The sequence below is a fragment of the Bufo bufo genome, chromosome 5 (assembly GCF_905171765.1).
Source record: "Bufo bufo chromosome 5, aBufBuf1.1, whole genome shotgun sequence".
Lineage (NCBI taxonomy): Eukaryota > Metazoa > Chordata > Amphibia > Anura > Bufonidae > Bufo > Bufo bufo.
This window is the reverse complement of record NC_053393.1, coordinates 205,161,322-205,179,343: the sequence shown is the minus strand read 5'-3', so window position 1 is coordinate 205,179,343 and position 18,022 is coordinate 205,161,322. Positions and strand designations below refer to the sequence as shown.

The following is an 18,022-nucleotide window of genomic DNA, read 5'->3' as shown; positions in this document are numbered from 1 at the left end:
TATATATTTAAACTTCATTTTTCTCAGTAATGAGGGCATATATGAACATAGGACCAACACAGATACCTTCAGCTGCCAAGCGCATATGCAACAGGTCAGCCAGTTTCACAGGTACAATTTGCTGACAGATGCCCTTTAAAGCTACATTTCAACAACGGTTGAAGGCATATATACAAGATATGTTATCAATGTCTGATTGGGACCTCCAATAATATCTAGAACTAAGGATTTTTGTTTGGTGCTGCAACACCCAGAGCCCTAAATTTACAATATGGCAGAAACTGGATACCAGAGTCTAATGACATTCCAGCAATATACAGTACATCTGAAAAAGATAATCATCTCCCACAAATCTTACATGAACATTGTTTTTTTCCAGGAGTTCAGTAAACTTTTCCAGTAAAGCAACAAGGAACTCTCTTGGCTTCCGCAGCACCCATGCGGGCTGAGCGATAAATATTCTTAGGAAAACGCCACCAACTGATAATTCTCCATGTGCCTCTCCAAATGCGATGCTGAAATCATCTGGCAACTAAAACATAACAAAACCATTTAGAATATTGCTGGAAAAAAACACTAAAAAAAATAAAACACATCAAATTCTATATTTAAAATATGCTTAAATGGAACCTGTCATCAACTTTATGCTCACCTCACTGAGGTCAGCATAAATTAGTGACAAAAATGATGATTTCAGCAGTGTGTCACTCATGAGCTAAAAGTAAGTGTTTGCTGAGAACCAGCATCATAATTATCGCAGCACAGGACTATAAAAGAATCAAATCTACTTGAGAAGAGTCATGGTTATTCATAATCTCCTGCTGCACTCTCACCCATCTGCTGATGATTGTCAGTTCTCTCCTAGAGAGAAAGGGAGAAAACTAGGTAAGGTAGAAGACTGTCAATCATCAGCAGGTAGGCAGGGAGAGCAGGGATTTATGAATAACCATGACTCTTCTCAGGTGGCCGTGACCCAGTCTGCAATGATTGTGATGTTGGTTCTTAGCAACCACTTACTTGTAACTTATAAATGATAGACCACTGAAATCAACTCATCTGTCTCTACTTTATTCTGCCGTTAGTATGGGCAGCATAAAGTTGATGACAGGTTCCCTTTAATAATTGTAAGGGTAAATCTATTTATTTGCCTACAACTTTCTTTAATTTAAACAAACCTAAAACAACTTACCCTCCAATTTGCATCAGGATTTTCTACCTGCTGCCTAAAGTGCCTAAAATTTAAAAGAGAACATTAGTGTACGTCCAAAGCAATACATATCATCAGATAGACTGAGCAATTATTACTGGAAAGTTGTTTTTCCCCTATAATGTGTATGTAGTTAACATTCATCAAACACGAATATCTGTACCTTAGATTGCACATGGGCATTTGTGTAAGCTCTGGTCTGCACTGAACAAATAGTTAAAGGGGCATTTCTATCTGAGTCATTTACGCCATAAACACCAGATAAGTGTGACTCCCACCTCTAGAACCCGCTCCTCTCTCAAAAACGAGACCATGTCTTACAGCCACTGTAAATGCAGAACTAGCCGAGCATGCACAGCTCTCTCCCTTTGCTTCTTTGGGAGTTCTGAAAATAGCAGAGCACATTTAATACTTAGCTACTTGCAATAATGCTATAGAAGAGAATGGAGAGAGCCAAACATTCCTAGTGGCTCCAAGACAGGGCCCCACTCTCAAGATAGGAGGTGGTATGGTATATCATGTGGCAGTGCAATACATTTCAAACTAGACTTATACTCCAGTGGTCTAGCGGTGAAAAGTTAATTTTAAAGATAATGTCAAGGACGACTTTTGTTTCACTTACTCTAACATCATTTCACGAACTGTGGTTGACACTTTTTCTCTGGAGTTATCATTCCAAATTAATTCAGGATTTTCATGAGTTCCTTCAAATATATGAACAGCAGCTTCAGCGTTGTCTCTCATTGCGTCCATGAATACCCCTGGAAGGAACTTCATCAGTGCTATTCTGACCTAAATTTATAAGGAGAGATTCTGTTATCCATGCTTTCACAGATAATTTAATATACCGTAAATGTAGTTATGAAAAACAACTCACTTTAGGGCCAACAAGTTTGTCAGTTGTCATCTTGGCAAACAGCTCTGCTGTTTGGGATCGGACTTGGGGGTGTGTCGAGTTACAAAACATATCCAGTAAGTAGATTAATGCGCCTGGAAAAAAAATTGTAAAAACTATAGCAACTAAATTGAAGGCGGCACATAGGGCAGAGATCTCCAACCTTTTCCAGCTTGCCAGCCCTTTCAAATAGGACAGGTGGTGTTAAGTCACATTAGGTATTAAAAGTAAAAAATGTCTATCAAAAGTTATATTTGGATGCTATCTAGTTCCCACCATAAAATCTAGAGATGTGCAAAGAGACTATGGATCTGGCTTTACTGCCTCCAACAGTCAGAGGTGATAACATACAGGAGGCACTTTGAATTAAGAGATTGAGAACATACTTCCGTACTCCTGGAAATACTCTTCTATATTTTGCTGCCAAGCAAACAAATGATTATAAATGGGAGAAAAACATCCCAAATCAAAAGATGACTCAATTAGTACATGGAAAAAATGGTTTCTATTCTGACAGACTGTCATGGCAAATTCCTGAGAGGATAGTTTACGTTTTCCTTTCCAAAACAGCACAAATCTACCTTTAATATAATGGGGTGTGCACAAATGTCTACATACTCTTCACTTTACTGGACCCCAGCAGCTGCTACCCCTCAAGAGAAATACTAAACTTTTTTCATGTTCATGTTTCATAGGCTAAGAAATTTCTACACTCCATTGTGATGACATAACATTTTCCATGCACTTCAGTTTATTTTAATTTTTTTTTATTTAATGCACTTATATAGCGCCACTATATTCCGCAGTGCTTTACAGACATTAATAGAACAAAAGTAGCTGGGCACTCTCAGGATATCTGGACCATTTGAAATGTATTAACATATAATAGCATGAATAACTGTACTTACTGACAATGATAATATAAAACTGTAATTTAAAATACCTGTCCACTACACCATAAAACACAATATTCAGTAATCCAATATGACAAATTCTAAGATATAAAATACTAAAATTCGAGGAATAAAATAGAATATTCAGTAAAAACTCGTATGAATATTCGGCAAATATTCTTATGGGAAAGTCTAATATTTAAAATTTTTGCCGATAATCCAATGTCCTTTATGTACGTCCCTTTCGATATATAACAGGGATATCCGAAAATAAGCAAAGTCCCAATGAGCAATCAAAGAACAAACTCAAGCGGCGTCCCGCTAATAGCATCCACCAGCAGCGTCCCACTGGAATAATAATGCAGTTTTTAAATCGCTGGATAGTAATTGCTGGATAAAATCGTACGGTCTTATGGACCTCTGAGTTTGCAGACCATATCTCATAGTAAACTCGCACACCGGCAATTGTTTGGCACATGTAGTCAGGCCTTCACTATGGAATCAGGCCTTACACATTCTTTTCCAAGTATACCTTTCGTGTGACAGATGGTTCTTTCTTTGCGACTTTCCAGTCAAATCTCCAGCTTCCCAAGTGGTCCAAATGTTGGGGTCCGGTCTAGGCCAGACGTGTTTCGGGGTTTAGAAGTACCCCTTTAGTATTTTATATCTTAGTATTTGTCATATTGGATTACTGCATATTGTGTTTTATGGTGTAGTGGACAGGTATTTTAAATTACAGTTTTATATTATCATTGTCAGTAAGTACAGTTATTCATGCTATTATATGTTAATAAATTTCAAATGGTCCAGATATCCTGAGAGTGCCCAGTTACTTTTGTTCTATTATACTTCTCTTTTTGAGTGGACTGGGTGAGCCCACTCAACTGAGTGCACCTCTTGGGTCAATAGTTAGTCCAGTGCGTCACATCTATTTTCTTTTTTCTTTACAGACATTAGCATCCAACTGTCCCCAATGGGGCTCACAATCGAAGGTCCCTATCAGTATGTCTTTGGAGTGTGGGAGGAAACTGGAGTACCCGGAGGAAATCCACGCAAACACGGGGAGAACATACAAACTCCACGCAGATGTGGTCTTTGGTCGGATTCGAACCTAGGACCAGTGCTAATCACTGAGCCACCGTACTGCCCCCACTGAGCCACCGTGCTGAATGTACATGTGTTCAGAATGGGGGGTGAGAGGGTGCAGCAAGACACCAACAGTCTGATCCTTCTTTCCCTCAGGGGAAAGTCCAGTCACCCCCATGTACATTGGAGGTCAGCTGGGGAACACAATAATAGGGTACTTACAGTGGCAGTCAATGCACAGTATTTATTACATACCTTTGGCCATGGCCTCCTTTATGATTTTTGTACTGGATGTTAAGGCATATAAAGTTGCAAGAACAAGCTGTCGACCTAAAAATAGAACACAAATCACATTTCCTTGAAGAACTTTAGTTTACATTCCCTATCTTTTTATCTTTTCTATCTAAACATCTTACAAATAAATATATACTTTTCTATGACTGTCTAATAATACAGAACATTGAACCCTTTCATGACCAAAGGTCATTGATGCCCCAGTGTCCAGGTCAAAATTTACAAATCTGACATGCGTCACTTTATGTGGTAATAGCTTTGGAACACTTTTACTTATCCAAGCCATTCTGAGATTGTTTTCTCGTGACACATTGTACTTCATGACAGTCATAAATTTGAGTCAATATATATCACCTTTATTTATGAAAAAATCCAAAATTTACCAAAAATTTTTAAAAATTTGCAATTTTCTAAATTTCAATTTCTCTGCTTCTAAAACAGAAAGTGATACCTCATAAAATATTTATTACATAACATTCCCCATATGTCTACTTTATGTTGGCATCATTTTGGAAATGTTATTTTATTTTTTTAGGCCGTTACAAGGCTTAGAAGTTTAGAAGCAATTCTTAAAATTTTTAAGAAAATTTCCAAAACCCACTTTTTAAAGGACCAGTTCAGGTCTGAAGTCACTTTGTGGGGCTTACATACTTTTTTTTTTTATAGGAAAAGAATAAATTTTTTACATTTTTATTTATTTTTACTTTTATTATTTTCAATTTTTTTTTTTTTTATCAGTTCCCTCTTGGATCTTGAAGATCCAGTGGGGCTGATGGTTGTACTATACTTTGCAATGCTCTTGCTTTGCAAAGTATAATACAATCAGATGCCCTGTAGGTGGCAGCACCGGACGCCTATGTCATGGCAACCATCGAGCCCCCTCCCTCTATTAACCCCATGGATGCCGCTACTGCGGCATCTATGGGGTTACAGCAGTGTCAGCATAGAGATGACACACGCTGCTGATGGCGGCTGCTCAGGAATGGAGCCGCCGCCATCACACACAGAAGGGGGACCGATCGGGGGCAGCGCTGGAAAGGAGGGGGGGGGGCAGCATTCACAAATTACAGATCGGGGCAGGAGGGGGCGGACCGCATCGGGGGCAGGATACATGGATGGGGGGCGGGGACCGATGGCAGAGGCAGGGCTCACGATGGTGGTGGTGGGGGGTTGGAGGCACACAAGAAGGGGGCACAGATCGGGGGCTTCAAGAAGGGGGCACAGATCGGGGGCTTCAGGACACATTACCTAATTTCAGGCTCTGACCTGCAGGGCGCAGATCAGAGCCTGAAACCGGCATTTTAACACTGCCACGATCAGATTGGTTAGTCTGCACAGACTAACCAATCGGATCGATTGCCGGCAAGGGGCCACTCTGATTGGTCCCTTGCCGGCATTACTAGACTGTATGCTGTCCGTGACAGCAGCAGGACATGGGCAGAAGCTTTAATCCAAGTGCTTTGCAGCGCTTGGATTAAAGAACTGCAATGACGTCTATACACGTGATAGCTGCACGGGGCATGTGCAGCTATCACGTATATATACGGATTGCAGTCGTGAAGGGGTTAATAACCTTGTAATAATCAGGTCCCAATTATATTAAATTTATTTACTGTATATGTTTTGTAGCAATCCAAGGACCATGAGCTGAATGCATTTCCTGATCACTTTAAATAGGGAAGGTAAGACTTACTTGTTGGTAATGAATGCAACAAAGATAATAAGCTGGAAAGAACCATGGACTCGGCAATGTTATTAACACATTCCTGATTACTGGTGACTATGTTGACTACCTGTTATGTAAAAGCAAGAGAAAAAATACATGGAAATGAGATCTTCATAAAAAAATTAAATTAAAAATAAAGGGAAAAAGTGCAAAGACATGAAAAACCATCCAAAAGACTACATAAAACAAATTAAATGGTTTTATTAAATTTTCCTACGAACACAAAAAGAAAGCACTATCTAATTATGTAGAGTCAAATGGTATCCCTCCCAGCAGCTGTGAGAATAGCAGATGTGATATACAGTACACTCTATATGATTCGACTCTATATGACCAAGTCTACTTTCACACTCGCATTTTGGCTTTCTGTTTGTGAGATCCATTCAGGGCTCTCACAAGCGGTCCAAAACGGATCAGTTTGCATTCTAATGCATTCTGAATGGAAAAGGATCAGCTCCATTCCGCTTTGGAGACGGACACCAAAACGCTGCTTGCAGCGTTTTGGTGTCAGTCTGATGAAACTGAGCCAAACGGATCCGTCCTGGCAAACCATGTAAATCAATGGGGACGGATCCGTTTTCACTGACCCTATCTGGCACAATAGAAAACGTATCCGTCCTTTATTGACTTTCAATGGTGTTCAAGATAATACAAACGGATCCGTTCTGAACATGCACAAAACGCGAGTGTGAAAGTAGCCTAAGAGATGGAAGTCACAGATTGTATCACATGATTCTGAGCAGCTACTTCGCTGACATCAAGTGATTCCACGTCTGCCATGCCGTTTGGCACTTTAAAGGGAGGAGTTTGGTACTGTAGGTGTAACTGTATTCCTTGGAGTCGGTTCACGTTTCCTTACGTGTTCCCGCCTTTTCCTCTCATTCCGAGTCTCCTCCGGAAGATCAGGTCCAAGGGACTGCCTGTCGTTCTCGTGGCCCCAGATTGGCCGCGCCAGGTGCGTCTCTAGTCGCCCTTCTCACCCACGAACCCTGGCGTCTTCCTCTTCGGGAGGACCTTCTGTCGCAGGGGCCGATCTTCCAACCGAATTTAGGGTTGCTACATTTAACGGCATGGCTGTTGAAGCCGCCGTACTGAAGGCTCGGGGTTTTTCAAATGCGGTGGTCCAGACCATGATTCGAGCCAGGAAGCCGTCATCTTCCAAAATCTACCACCAGACCTGGAAGTCCTACTTTTGGTGGTGTGAGCGGCATCAGCTGCCTCCCGTTCGTTTCTCTTTGCCGCGACTCTCGGCTATCCTGCAGTCGGGCATGGACCTGGGGCTCGCTCTTAGCTCCCTCAAGGGGCAAGTGTCGGCTCTCTACGTTCTTCTTCAGCGGAATTTGGCTTCACCTGCAGCGGTTTGGGGGCTTTTCTGCAGGGGGGGGGGTGGCGGCGCATGCTGCTCCCCCTTTCCGTCCTCCTATCCTTGGGATCTTACAGTAGTACTCAACGCTCTCCAATCTTCTCTGTTTGAACCTTTGCAGCAGGTGTCGCTTTGTTTCCGGTCTTACACGGTGGCGTTTTTTTTATTTTTTAAATCAGATAATTTTTATTTACATTTTTTGTAAATTGCAAAAATACAGAGAGAGAAAATAGTCTGCACAATATACATACAACAGTCAATAAAAGTATTACCAAAGCATTACATGATCAGTCATAGAATTAATTCCATGAATACAATATGTATCATCCAGCATAGTAGAAGACGTACATGAGATCAAGTAATATTGTTACACAGTATCCATTGTACAAACCAAGTTTCCCACCCATTTCGGTTTATAACCAAAAGACCGTCCCTCCCTACCCAACTAAAACCCATTCCCCCCACCCCCCACTTAAGCGATGGAACGGGTCCGACCTCCAAAATCGGTTACGTTATCAATACTTCAAAAGAATAGCCATTGGTGTACTTCTCTTATCTGTTTAACAGGCCACTTCACACCCATCTTATGTCGTTCTAATCATCTTCAGACAGCACATATCCAAAGCTAAACAGAATAAAGAAGATAGAAAGCACAAAGAAACAAGGTCTTTGCTACTACCCACCACACAGCACAATTAGGAAAGGAAACTAATCCGGGCACTGTATCCTAAATTTCTCCCAATGTTCCTATATTTTGTTAAACTTCGTTACACATTGTCTTTTAATATATACACCTTTTTCTAAGCGCAGTATATCTGACATCCTATTGAGAAATTCTCTCCTAGACGGAGATTGGGGTCTAAGCCAATATCTGGCTATCAGTTTCCTAGCTTGAAATAACAAACGCTGTACTCCCAGACGATGATGATGATTTTTGATGTCCAATATCCCGACCACACATGCTCTTGGCCCAGGTGTAACCGTAGTATTATATGCATCTTTTATAGAGGCCAGAACAGCGGTCCAGAAGCTCCGGAGCTCCGCACAATCCCAGAACATGTGTAACAAGGATGCAGGACTTAAGCCGCATCTAGGACAAGCCGCACCTGCCCGAACACCTATCCGACATAAAAACTCTGGAGTCCTATACACCCAGTGAAGTAAAAACAACTGGGACATACTTTGCCCCTCACAAACTGACAATTGTGGAGTGAGCGCTAACAGTGACTTCCATTGCTCTTCTGAAATCGGCCCTACCTCATTTTTCCATTTAGATTTAACTGCTAAAACGTCTTGTTTCCGTGATTTCACATACAAGTTCCTGTAAGTAGACGATATCAGACCGCTCGAGGAACCGTTTGTAAGAAGTTGCTGAAACAACGGAACCATAGTACATTTCAACGATAAGGATTTAGCCTGTGTCTGAAAGGCATGCCGTAGTTGCAGAAATTGATAAAAGGCCGTGTATGGGAGACCAAATTCATTTCTTAACTGATCAAAGGACTTAAAAACATCAGCACTCTGTAGCTGACATAAATACCTCACTCCTTTGCGCTCCCAGGGTGAGAAGCCATCTAAATGGAATAATTCAGGCAGGTGCGGATTTTCCATATAGGGGAAAACTGCGTAAACCTTTGTATTGATGGCAGCGCCCGACATTTCTGCCAGACCTTGTGTATCATGAAAAGTGTGGGATGCCCTGTCAGCTTGCCAACAAGTCCACTATTTTCCAATACAGCCACCAGAGAATTGTGACCAACAATGTGTGCCACCAGTCTGGCTGAGGCAATATCGCCAGGAGTCCTCCCCCATCCCCTCAACTGTTGTAATTGAGCCGAAATGTAGTAGAGCCATGCATTCGGGACTGAAAGCCCACCCTCCTCTTTCCCTCTCTGAAGAGTGTCTAGTCTAATCGGGCTTTTATATGGCGCCAAATCAGATCCCTAAATAACCTATACATTTTTATAAATATCCTGCGAGGAATCCATACCGGGGAATTATGCAAGACATACATGAGTTTGGGCATGAGAATCATTTTAAGAAGGTTACTCCTCCCGATTTCAGACAACGGCAATTTGCACCAAGCCTTAATCTTAACCAACATTGTGATCAAAAGCGGCTCTATATTAAGTTTAATATAACTGTTAGGGTTTGCGGTATCTACTATCCCCAAATACTTGACCTGATGCGCAATCTGCATCGGACTAGACTGTGGGAGGAGAGTCATAGCAGATTCATCTAACGATAGGAGAGTGGACTTATCCCAGTTAATACGGAGACCAGACCTATCTCCAAACTCCCGTACAAGTGCCATGACAGGACCTAAGGACTGTTCCATATTACCTACATATATTAACATGTCATCAGCGTATAGGGACACCCTCTCCTCCCAGGTCCCACAGGGAAATCCTATGATCCTATCAGATGAGCGCAACAAGCAGGCAAGCGGCTCAATTGCGATAGCAAACAAAAGGTGGGATAATGGGCATCCCTGACAGGTTCCTCTTCCTAATCTAAACGACTCTGAAGCTCCCCCATTAGCCCGTATCCTAGCCGTGGGGCCGTTGTATAACAACTGAACCCAGGAGATAAAGGTCTTCCCAAACCCCATGACTCGCAACACCTCCCAAAGATAACTCCATTCAACGCTATCAAAGGCCTTAGCCGCGTCCAATGAAAGGATGGCTCGACCTCCGACAGACTCAACTCTTCTCTGGATATTAAGAAAAAGTAATCTAAGATTTACCGAAGTAGATTTGTCAGGCATGAAACCCGCCTGATCACTATGAATAATAGTGGAGATGACGGACTGTAGACGATTCGCTAAAACTTTCGCCAAGATCTTAATATCAGAGGTCAACAGTGAAATTGGTCTGTACGAGTCAGGGGATCTGGGATCCTTACCAGGTTTGGGCAGGACCACTACGATAGCCTCTTTCATAGAAGCAGGAAGGTTTCCTGATTGAAGGGAATCATTAAAAACCGACATTAGATGGGGCAATAGGACACTACTATATTTAAAAAATATATATATCTGTCGTCCATCTATCCCCGGGGCTTTCTCATTGGGAAATGCTTGTAGCGCCAATTCCAACTCAGTGAGTGTTAAAGGGCCATCTAGACATGCCACACTTTCCGCTGACAGTCGCGGAATCTCAATCTCTGCAAGATAATTAGCTATATTGGTAGAATCCACCTCTAATTTAGTCCTATACAGGGATTCATAATAGGTGTGGAATACTGACAGAATCTCCTCATCTGTCGTGGCAAGAGAACCATCTGTCCTCTGAATAGACAAGATTTTGGACGGTCCCTCCTGGGCTCTAATAACCCTTGCTAGTAGCTTACCGTAACTTTCCCCTGCCTCAAAGTACTTTTTTTTTTTTTTTAAAACAGCGATTATCCGCCATATGCAAGATATGCTGCTTCAACCCCGCCTGAGCTGCTATAAGGGAGTCCTCACTTGCCCTGTCAGGTGAATTTGCAAACCTTTCCTCCGCCTCCACTACTAAAGCTTGCAGCTTTTTCTGGGCTTCCCGAGATTTAGTTTTATGTCGACTAATCTTTTGAATGTAAAGGCCTCTAGCGTACGCTTTGCAAGTATCCCACACCACACCCATAGCTGCGACCCAACATTTTGCACAAAACTCCTTCACACGGTGGCGTTTTTGGTGGCAATCACGTCCATCTGTAGGGTGTCGGAACTTGCGGCTCTTTCATGTAGGTCGCCTTTCCTGATCCTCCATTAGGATAAGGTGGTCCTTCGCCTTGTGCAGTCCTTCCTGCTGAAGGTGGTGTCGGCATTCCATCTGAATGAGATTATTCTCCCTTAATTTTGTGCAGGCCCGTCTCATCCTCAGGAGCAGTCGCTCCATACCCTGGATTTGGTACGAGCCGTTCGCATCCATCTGTCCCAGACATCATCTTTCCGGCGGACAGATTCCCTGTTCGTGATTCCAGCGGGGCCTAGACGAGGGCTGGCAGCGTTGAAGACTTCCATTTCCCAATAGTTTGTGGAAGCGTAATGCGTTAATGGCCGTGCCACACCATTCCAGGTGACTGCTCATTCGGCTCGGGCAGTGGGGGCCTCTTGGACGATGCATCACAGGGCTTCGGCCCTACAGGTGTGCATGGCGGCTACCTGGTCGTCTTTGCATACTTTTTCCAAGTTTTATAGGGTGCACACCGTTGCGTCTGCTGACGCTTCTCTGGGGCGTAGAGTTTTGCAGATGGCGGTTCTCTAATTGACGGGAGGGTTGCTGGTTATGCTTGCCCTTGGGGACTGCTCTGTAACATCCCATGGTCAAGCCTGTGTCCCCCAATGATACGGATGAGAAAACTAGATTTTTGTACTTGCACTTTTTGTACTGTAAAATCTGTTTCTCTTCCCATTTTTTTGTTTAGGGGCCTCTTCGGGTCTGTGTGGTTCTGGGTTTGTACATAGTGTGATTTTTTGTGTTGCTTCTCCTACTACTTTTGCACTAACTGATTTAGCTTAGTCCCTGTAGGAAGGGTATACAGTCAGGTCCATAAATATTGGGACATCGACACAATTCTAACATTTTTGGCTCTATACACCACCACAATGGATTTAAAATGAAACGAACAAGATGTGCTTTAACTGCAGACTGTCAGCTTTAGTTTGAGGGTATTTACATCCAAATCAGGTGAACGGTGTAGGAATTACAATAGTTTGCATATGTACCTCCCACTTGTTAAGGGACCAAAAGTAATGGGGCATAATAATAATCATAAATTAAACTTTCACTTTTTAATACTTGGTTGCAAATCCTTTGCAGTCAATTACAGCCTGAAGTCTGGAACGCATAGACATTTGTAGTTAAATTCAAATAAAATTTGTTTATTTATTGGCCCTTAGGCCCCTTTCACACGGGCGAGTATTCCGCGAGGATGCGATGCGCGAGTTGAACGCATTGCACCCGCACTGAATCCAGACCCATTCATTTCTATGGGGCTGTTCACATGAGCGGTGATTTTCACGCATCACTTGTGCGTTGCGTGAAAATCGCAGCATGCTCTATATTCTGCGTTTTTCATGCAACGCAGGCCCCATAGAAGTGAATGGGGTTGCGTGAAAATCGCAAGCACCCGCAAGCAAGTGCGGATGCGGTGCGATTTTCACGCACGGTTACTAGGAGACGATCGGGATGGAGACCCGATCATTATTATTTTCCCTTATAACATGGTTATAAGGGAAAATAATAGCATTCTGAATACAGAATGCATAGTAAAATAGCGCTGGAGGGGTTAAAATAAATAAATAAATAAATATATATATATATATATATATTTACTTACCTTAATCCACTTGATCGCGAAGCCCGGCATCTCTTCTGTGTTCATCTTAGCTGTGTGCAGCAACAGGACCTGTGGTGACGTCACTCCGGTCATTACATGATCCATCACATGATCTTTTACCATGGTGATGGATCATATGATGACCGGAGTGACGTCACCACAGGTCCTGTTGCTGCACACAGCTAAGATGAAGACAGAAGAGATGCCGGGCTGCGCGATCAAGTGGATTAAGGCGAGTTAAATTATTTATTTATTTATTTATTTTAACCCCTCCAGCGCTATTGTACTATGCATTCTGTATTCAGAATGCTACTATTTTCCCTTAGAACCATGTTATAAGGGAAAATAATACAATCTACAGAACACCGATCCCAAGCCCGAACTTCTGTGAAGAAGTTCGGGTTTGGGTACCAAACATGCGCGATTTTTCTCACACGAGTGCAAAACGCATTACAATGTTTTGCACTCGCGCGGAAAAATTGCGCATGTTCCCGCAACGCACCCGCACCTTTTCCAGCAACGCCCGTCTGAAAGAGGCCTTAAAGGGAACCTGTCACCGGGATTTTGTGTATAGAGCTGAGGACATGGGTTGCTAGACGGCCACTAGCACATCCGCAATACCCAGTCCCTATAGCTCTGTGTGCTTTTATTGTGGAAAAAAAAACGATTTGATACATATGCAAATTAACCTGAGAGGAGTCAAAGCTTGAAAATATGACTCTTCTCTGGTCAAACAAATAAGATATGACTCTTATGTTACTTTGCATATGTATGAAATTGTTTTTTTTACAAAATAAAAGCACACACAGCTATGGGGACTGGGTATTGTGGATGTGCAAGCGGCCATCTAGCAACCCATGGCCTCAGCTCTATACCCAAAATCCCGGTGACAGGTTCCCTTTAAAGAGGTTGTTCACCCTCAGGAGCCTCTGATGCTACAGCCAAGGAATGCCCATAGTGATGACGTGTGCCCGATGCATCATGTTATTGTTTCACATGACAACGTGTTTGACGTGGGGAGAGCTGCCAGGGGTGGGGCACAATTGTTAAATTGTGACTATTTACCTCCAAAGCAAGCTGTTGAACTCTTCCAGCTCCATGGACTCGCAGCAATGAGAAGATCAACTTGAAATGTCCAATACATTCTGTCTCTGACCCTGACATGGATAGAAAATAAAAGACTATATTATTCACTATACACATGACGCATATACACTTTACCTGCTGCCAGTGAAAAAAATCGTATGAACTTTTCACATTACATTTAACAACATGGAAAATTAAAGGGTGTTTTGCATTTTAACCCTATCAGCCAAGGCCCTGCCTGTCATCATTGAACCCCAACAGGGTATGTTTCCAGGATGTCCTACAGAGAACTTGCCTGAGGATGTTACTGATTCACTTGAATCACCCTTAAGGAGCTCATTCAACTCCAATAGCTGTTGCTGAAAGCTATCTACCCTGACTCCCGATACAGGCTCAGCCAAGCATACAGTGGCGATCAAAATTAGAGAACAGACAATTTCTGAAGTGTCAAGGACATAGTGTACTCCTATGTGAATATATCCTAACATGAGTAAAATAGCAGTATTTTAAGATTATTTCATAAATTGTATTTATTCTAAAGCACAGAATAAAAATGTAAATGAGATAATTGAAAAAGAACACTGATCAAAACACTTTCAGATACATGCAAGTTATTGGTGTTAATTTGGCAACTGGTGCTAATTTCCTTAAAGGGGTTGGCCACTCTCCATGTATTTGCTACTACTGTGTGGGAGGCAGGGAAAAAGTGAATGTCCTATTATATGTCATTAAAGGGAACCTGTCACCAGGATATTGTGCATAGAGCTGGGGACATGGGCTGCTAGATGGCTGCTAGCACATCTGCAATACCCAGTCCCCATAGCTCTGTGTGCTTTTATTGTGTTAAAAAACCGTTTTGATCCATATGCAAATGAACCTGATTTGAGTCCTGTGTCCGGAGAGGAGTCCAATTTTCTGAGCGCAGCAACGCACCGCGTCCTCCGAATCTCCTCCTTGCTGGCTGACGTCACAGAGCTGGAGCGCCAAAATCTCGCGATGCGCGAGCTAGCGCATGCGCAGTGTCGGCATCATGCTCATTCCCTGTGCTGGCATCAGCACAGGGAACGAACTACGCATGCGCTAGCTCGCGTATCGCGAGATTTTGGCGCTCCAGCTCTGTGACGTCAGCCAGCAAGGAGGAGATTCGGAGGACGCGGGGAGGTGCTGCGCTCAGAAAATTGGACTCATCTCCGGACACAGGACTCATATCAGGTTCATTTGCATATGGATCAAAATGGTTTTTTAACACAATAAAAGCAGAGAGCTGTGGGGACTGGGTATTGTGGATGTGCTAGCGGCCATCTAGCAGCCCATGTCCCCAGCTCTATGCACAAAATCCTGGTGACAGGTTCCCTTTAAGCAGATCTGCCAGTTTTTTTTCTATTATCTGAAGCCACAGCCCCTGAGCCCGCTCTGCCCTGCAGCCGAATCCGTCCATGGCTGCACGCGACATGGAGGAGCTTCACAACAAGCTCGTCCATGCCAGATTATCTGTGCAGTCTATCTGTGCCTGCGCTCTTCTCCCTCACCTGTAAGAGCAGAGCATGCAGTCTGCTCCTGTCAGTGATGACTTCGGAGTCTATAAGAGATCAGCAGCTAGTGACGGAGGACAAGCACTTCCCTTTAGTTCCCTGCCATAAAACCCTCCTGAGCCCCTGCATATAGTAGGCATTTGATAGATTTTTTCGGGTCGCTGTCGACTAACGAAAAGTGGGCGGAGCCTAGATTTAACACACACACACATATATATATATATCAAACAAAAAATACACAGCAGCACAAGACTAAAGGTACGGGTGCAAAAATCCTCACAGCCGCAGGCTCCAACGGCTAACTGTAGATATAGATTCAAAAGGATGAGGCAGCACTCCAATCGTAAAGTGAAAAAAAATTGTGGATCTGTTTATTCCCCTCTGCAACGTTTCAACCGCTCAATGCGGTCTTTATCAAGCATAAAACATGGTGTCATACACGGCTATATATACCCAGAATACATAGCAACAAATCACGTGATAATCATTCAGTCAACGAAACATATAAACATAAAAGCCAGTATAAAAATAAAAACAATATCTCCATAGCGTGAATCACATATCGATAGTGGTTTACATAATGTGTTACATAGTGCAAATCAATAAAGATATTGCTGATCAGATATTGATGACCTATCTTGATAGGTCATGAATATATATATATGGAAGGACAACCCTTTTAACCCCTTCAGGACCAGGCCATGTTCCAATTTTTACTTTTGGCCTTCCCAGAGCCATAAGTTTTATAATTCTCCATTCAAATAGCTGTATGAGGGCTTGTTTTTTTTTTGCGGGACAAATAGTATTTTCTATTGGCACCATGTATTTTTGAATTTGATGTGGTATAAAGCTGTAAAATCCAGATGGGGTGTAGTGTAATAAATAAGGCTACTTTCACATGCAGAACGGATCCGTTTGTATTATCTTCAACATAGCCACGACGTATCCATCTTGAACACCATTGAAAGTCAATGGGGGACGGATATGTTTTCTATTGTGTCAGTGAAAACGGATCCGTCCCCATTGACTTACATTGTGTTTGGACCGCTTGTGAGAGCCCTGAAACGGATCTCACAAACGGAAACTAAAACGGCAGTGTGAAAGTAGCCTAGGTCTGCCACAGTGTAATTACAGTGATACCACATTTGCAATTATTATTTTTTGAATACTGAAAAAGATAATTTCAAAAAAATATATTCTTTTCTTTGCATCTCAATATTCTGATCCCCATTTCTGTTTTAGAATTATGTCTACGTTGATGACTGAGGGTTCATTTTTTACATTATGATCTGTAGTTTTATTATTTATACCACTTTGGAGTGTGTGGGTGAGTGGGTTTTTGATCACTTTTTATTCTTTTTTTATTTTTTATGAAGCAATGAAAAAAAGTCAAATTGGCCATTTTTTTTTTTTTTTCCAGTTATACCGTCCACCATATGGAATACATATTTTAATAGTGATAGCTTTTTTTGAAAGTGGCGGTGCCAAAGATAATTTATATTTTTACTTTATATTTATTTTTATCTTTATTTTGGAGAAAGAGGGATGATATTAATTTTAATATTTTAAAAAACCCTCCTTATTTAAAAGCCCTCCTAGAGGATCTAAACATGCAATCTTTAGATTGCTTCTCCTATAGACTGCTGTTAATTAGCATTTGCAGTCTAAGGGCTCATGCACACAAGTGTGTGTACCCTGTTCCTGCTGTTCCTGTATTGAGGTCAGCAAACATCCCCTTGACTTGAATGGGTCTGCACTCTGCAAAATACAGAGTGGTATGGAGCGGAAGCACGGATTAAAAGCCAACGGAAGCACTACAAAGTGCTTTCAAAAGGATTTCTCTCTGTGCTTCTGCACCGCAAAAAAATAGAATGTGTTCTATCTTTTTGTGGTGCGGAACGTATCTTGCGGATCGCAGACCCATTGAAGTGAATTGGTCCACATCTGCAAACTGCCTGCACTCAGCTGGTACCTGTGCATTGCAGACCACTATTATGTGGTGCAGCACTCTTGGGGAAAGCCACCTCAGATGCTATGGTTACAAAAGACCATGGCATCTGTCTGCGATCGGCATTATGGTCAATCACAGACATTAGCCTTGGGTCTCTTTAAAACAGCAGAAACCCAGAACAGAATCTAAACCTGTCTCAGCAAACTACACTTTGTTGAAACCACTGCAGCTTTCTGGATTTCAGTTATCTTACCCAGTTGAGGTACACATTACACAGTACTAAGGTACACAGTACAGTCGTGGCCAAAAGTTTTGAGAATGACACAAATATTAGTTTTCACAAAGTTTGCTGCTAAACTGCTTTTAGATCTTTGTTTCTGTGAGGTAGTGAAATATAATTACACGCACTTCATACGTTTCAAAGGCTTTTATCAACACTTACATGACATTTATGCAAAGAGTCAGTATTTGCAGTGTTGGCCCTTCTTTTTTAGGACCTCTGCAATTCGACTGGGCATGCTCTCAATCAACTTCTGGGCTAATTCCTGACTGATAGCAACCCATTCTTTCATAATCACTTCTTGGAGTTTGTCAGAATTAGTGGGTTTTTGTTTGTCCACCCGCCTCTTGAGGATTGACCACAAGTTCTCAATGGGATTAAGATCTGGGG

General features: G+C 42.3%; 1 protein-coding gene across 1 annotated transcript in view; it reads right to left on the bottom strand.

Annotated features, from left to right (window-relative positions):
- Window positions 1-295: 295 nt before the first annotated feature.
- DNAJC13 (DnaJ heat shock protein family (Hsp40) member C13) overlaps window positions 296-18,022 on the bottom strand; it is a 242,223-nt gene continuing 224,496 nt past the window's right edge. Inside the window, exons 47-52 of the mRNA XM_040433922.1 lie at window positions 6,069-6,168; window positions 4,337-4,411; window positions 2,085-2,197; window positions 1,830-1,999; window positions 1,190-1,232; window positions 296-532 (exon numbers count right to left, since the gene is read on the bottom strand). Of these exons, the coding sequence (XP_040289856.1) occupies window positions 296-532; window positions 1,190-1,232; window positions 1,830-1,999; window positions 2,085-2,197; window positions 4,337-4,411; window positions 6,069-6,168 (738 nt within the window). The remainder of the gene's footprint in view (window positions 533-1,189; window positions 1,233-1,829; window positions 2,000-2,084; window positions 2,198-4,336; window positions 4,412-6,068; window positions 6,169-18,022) is intronic.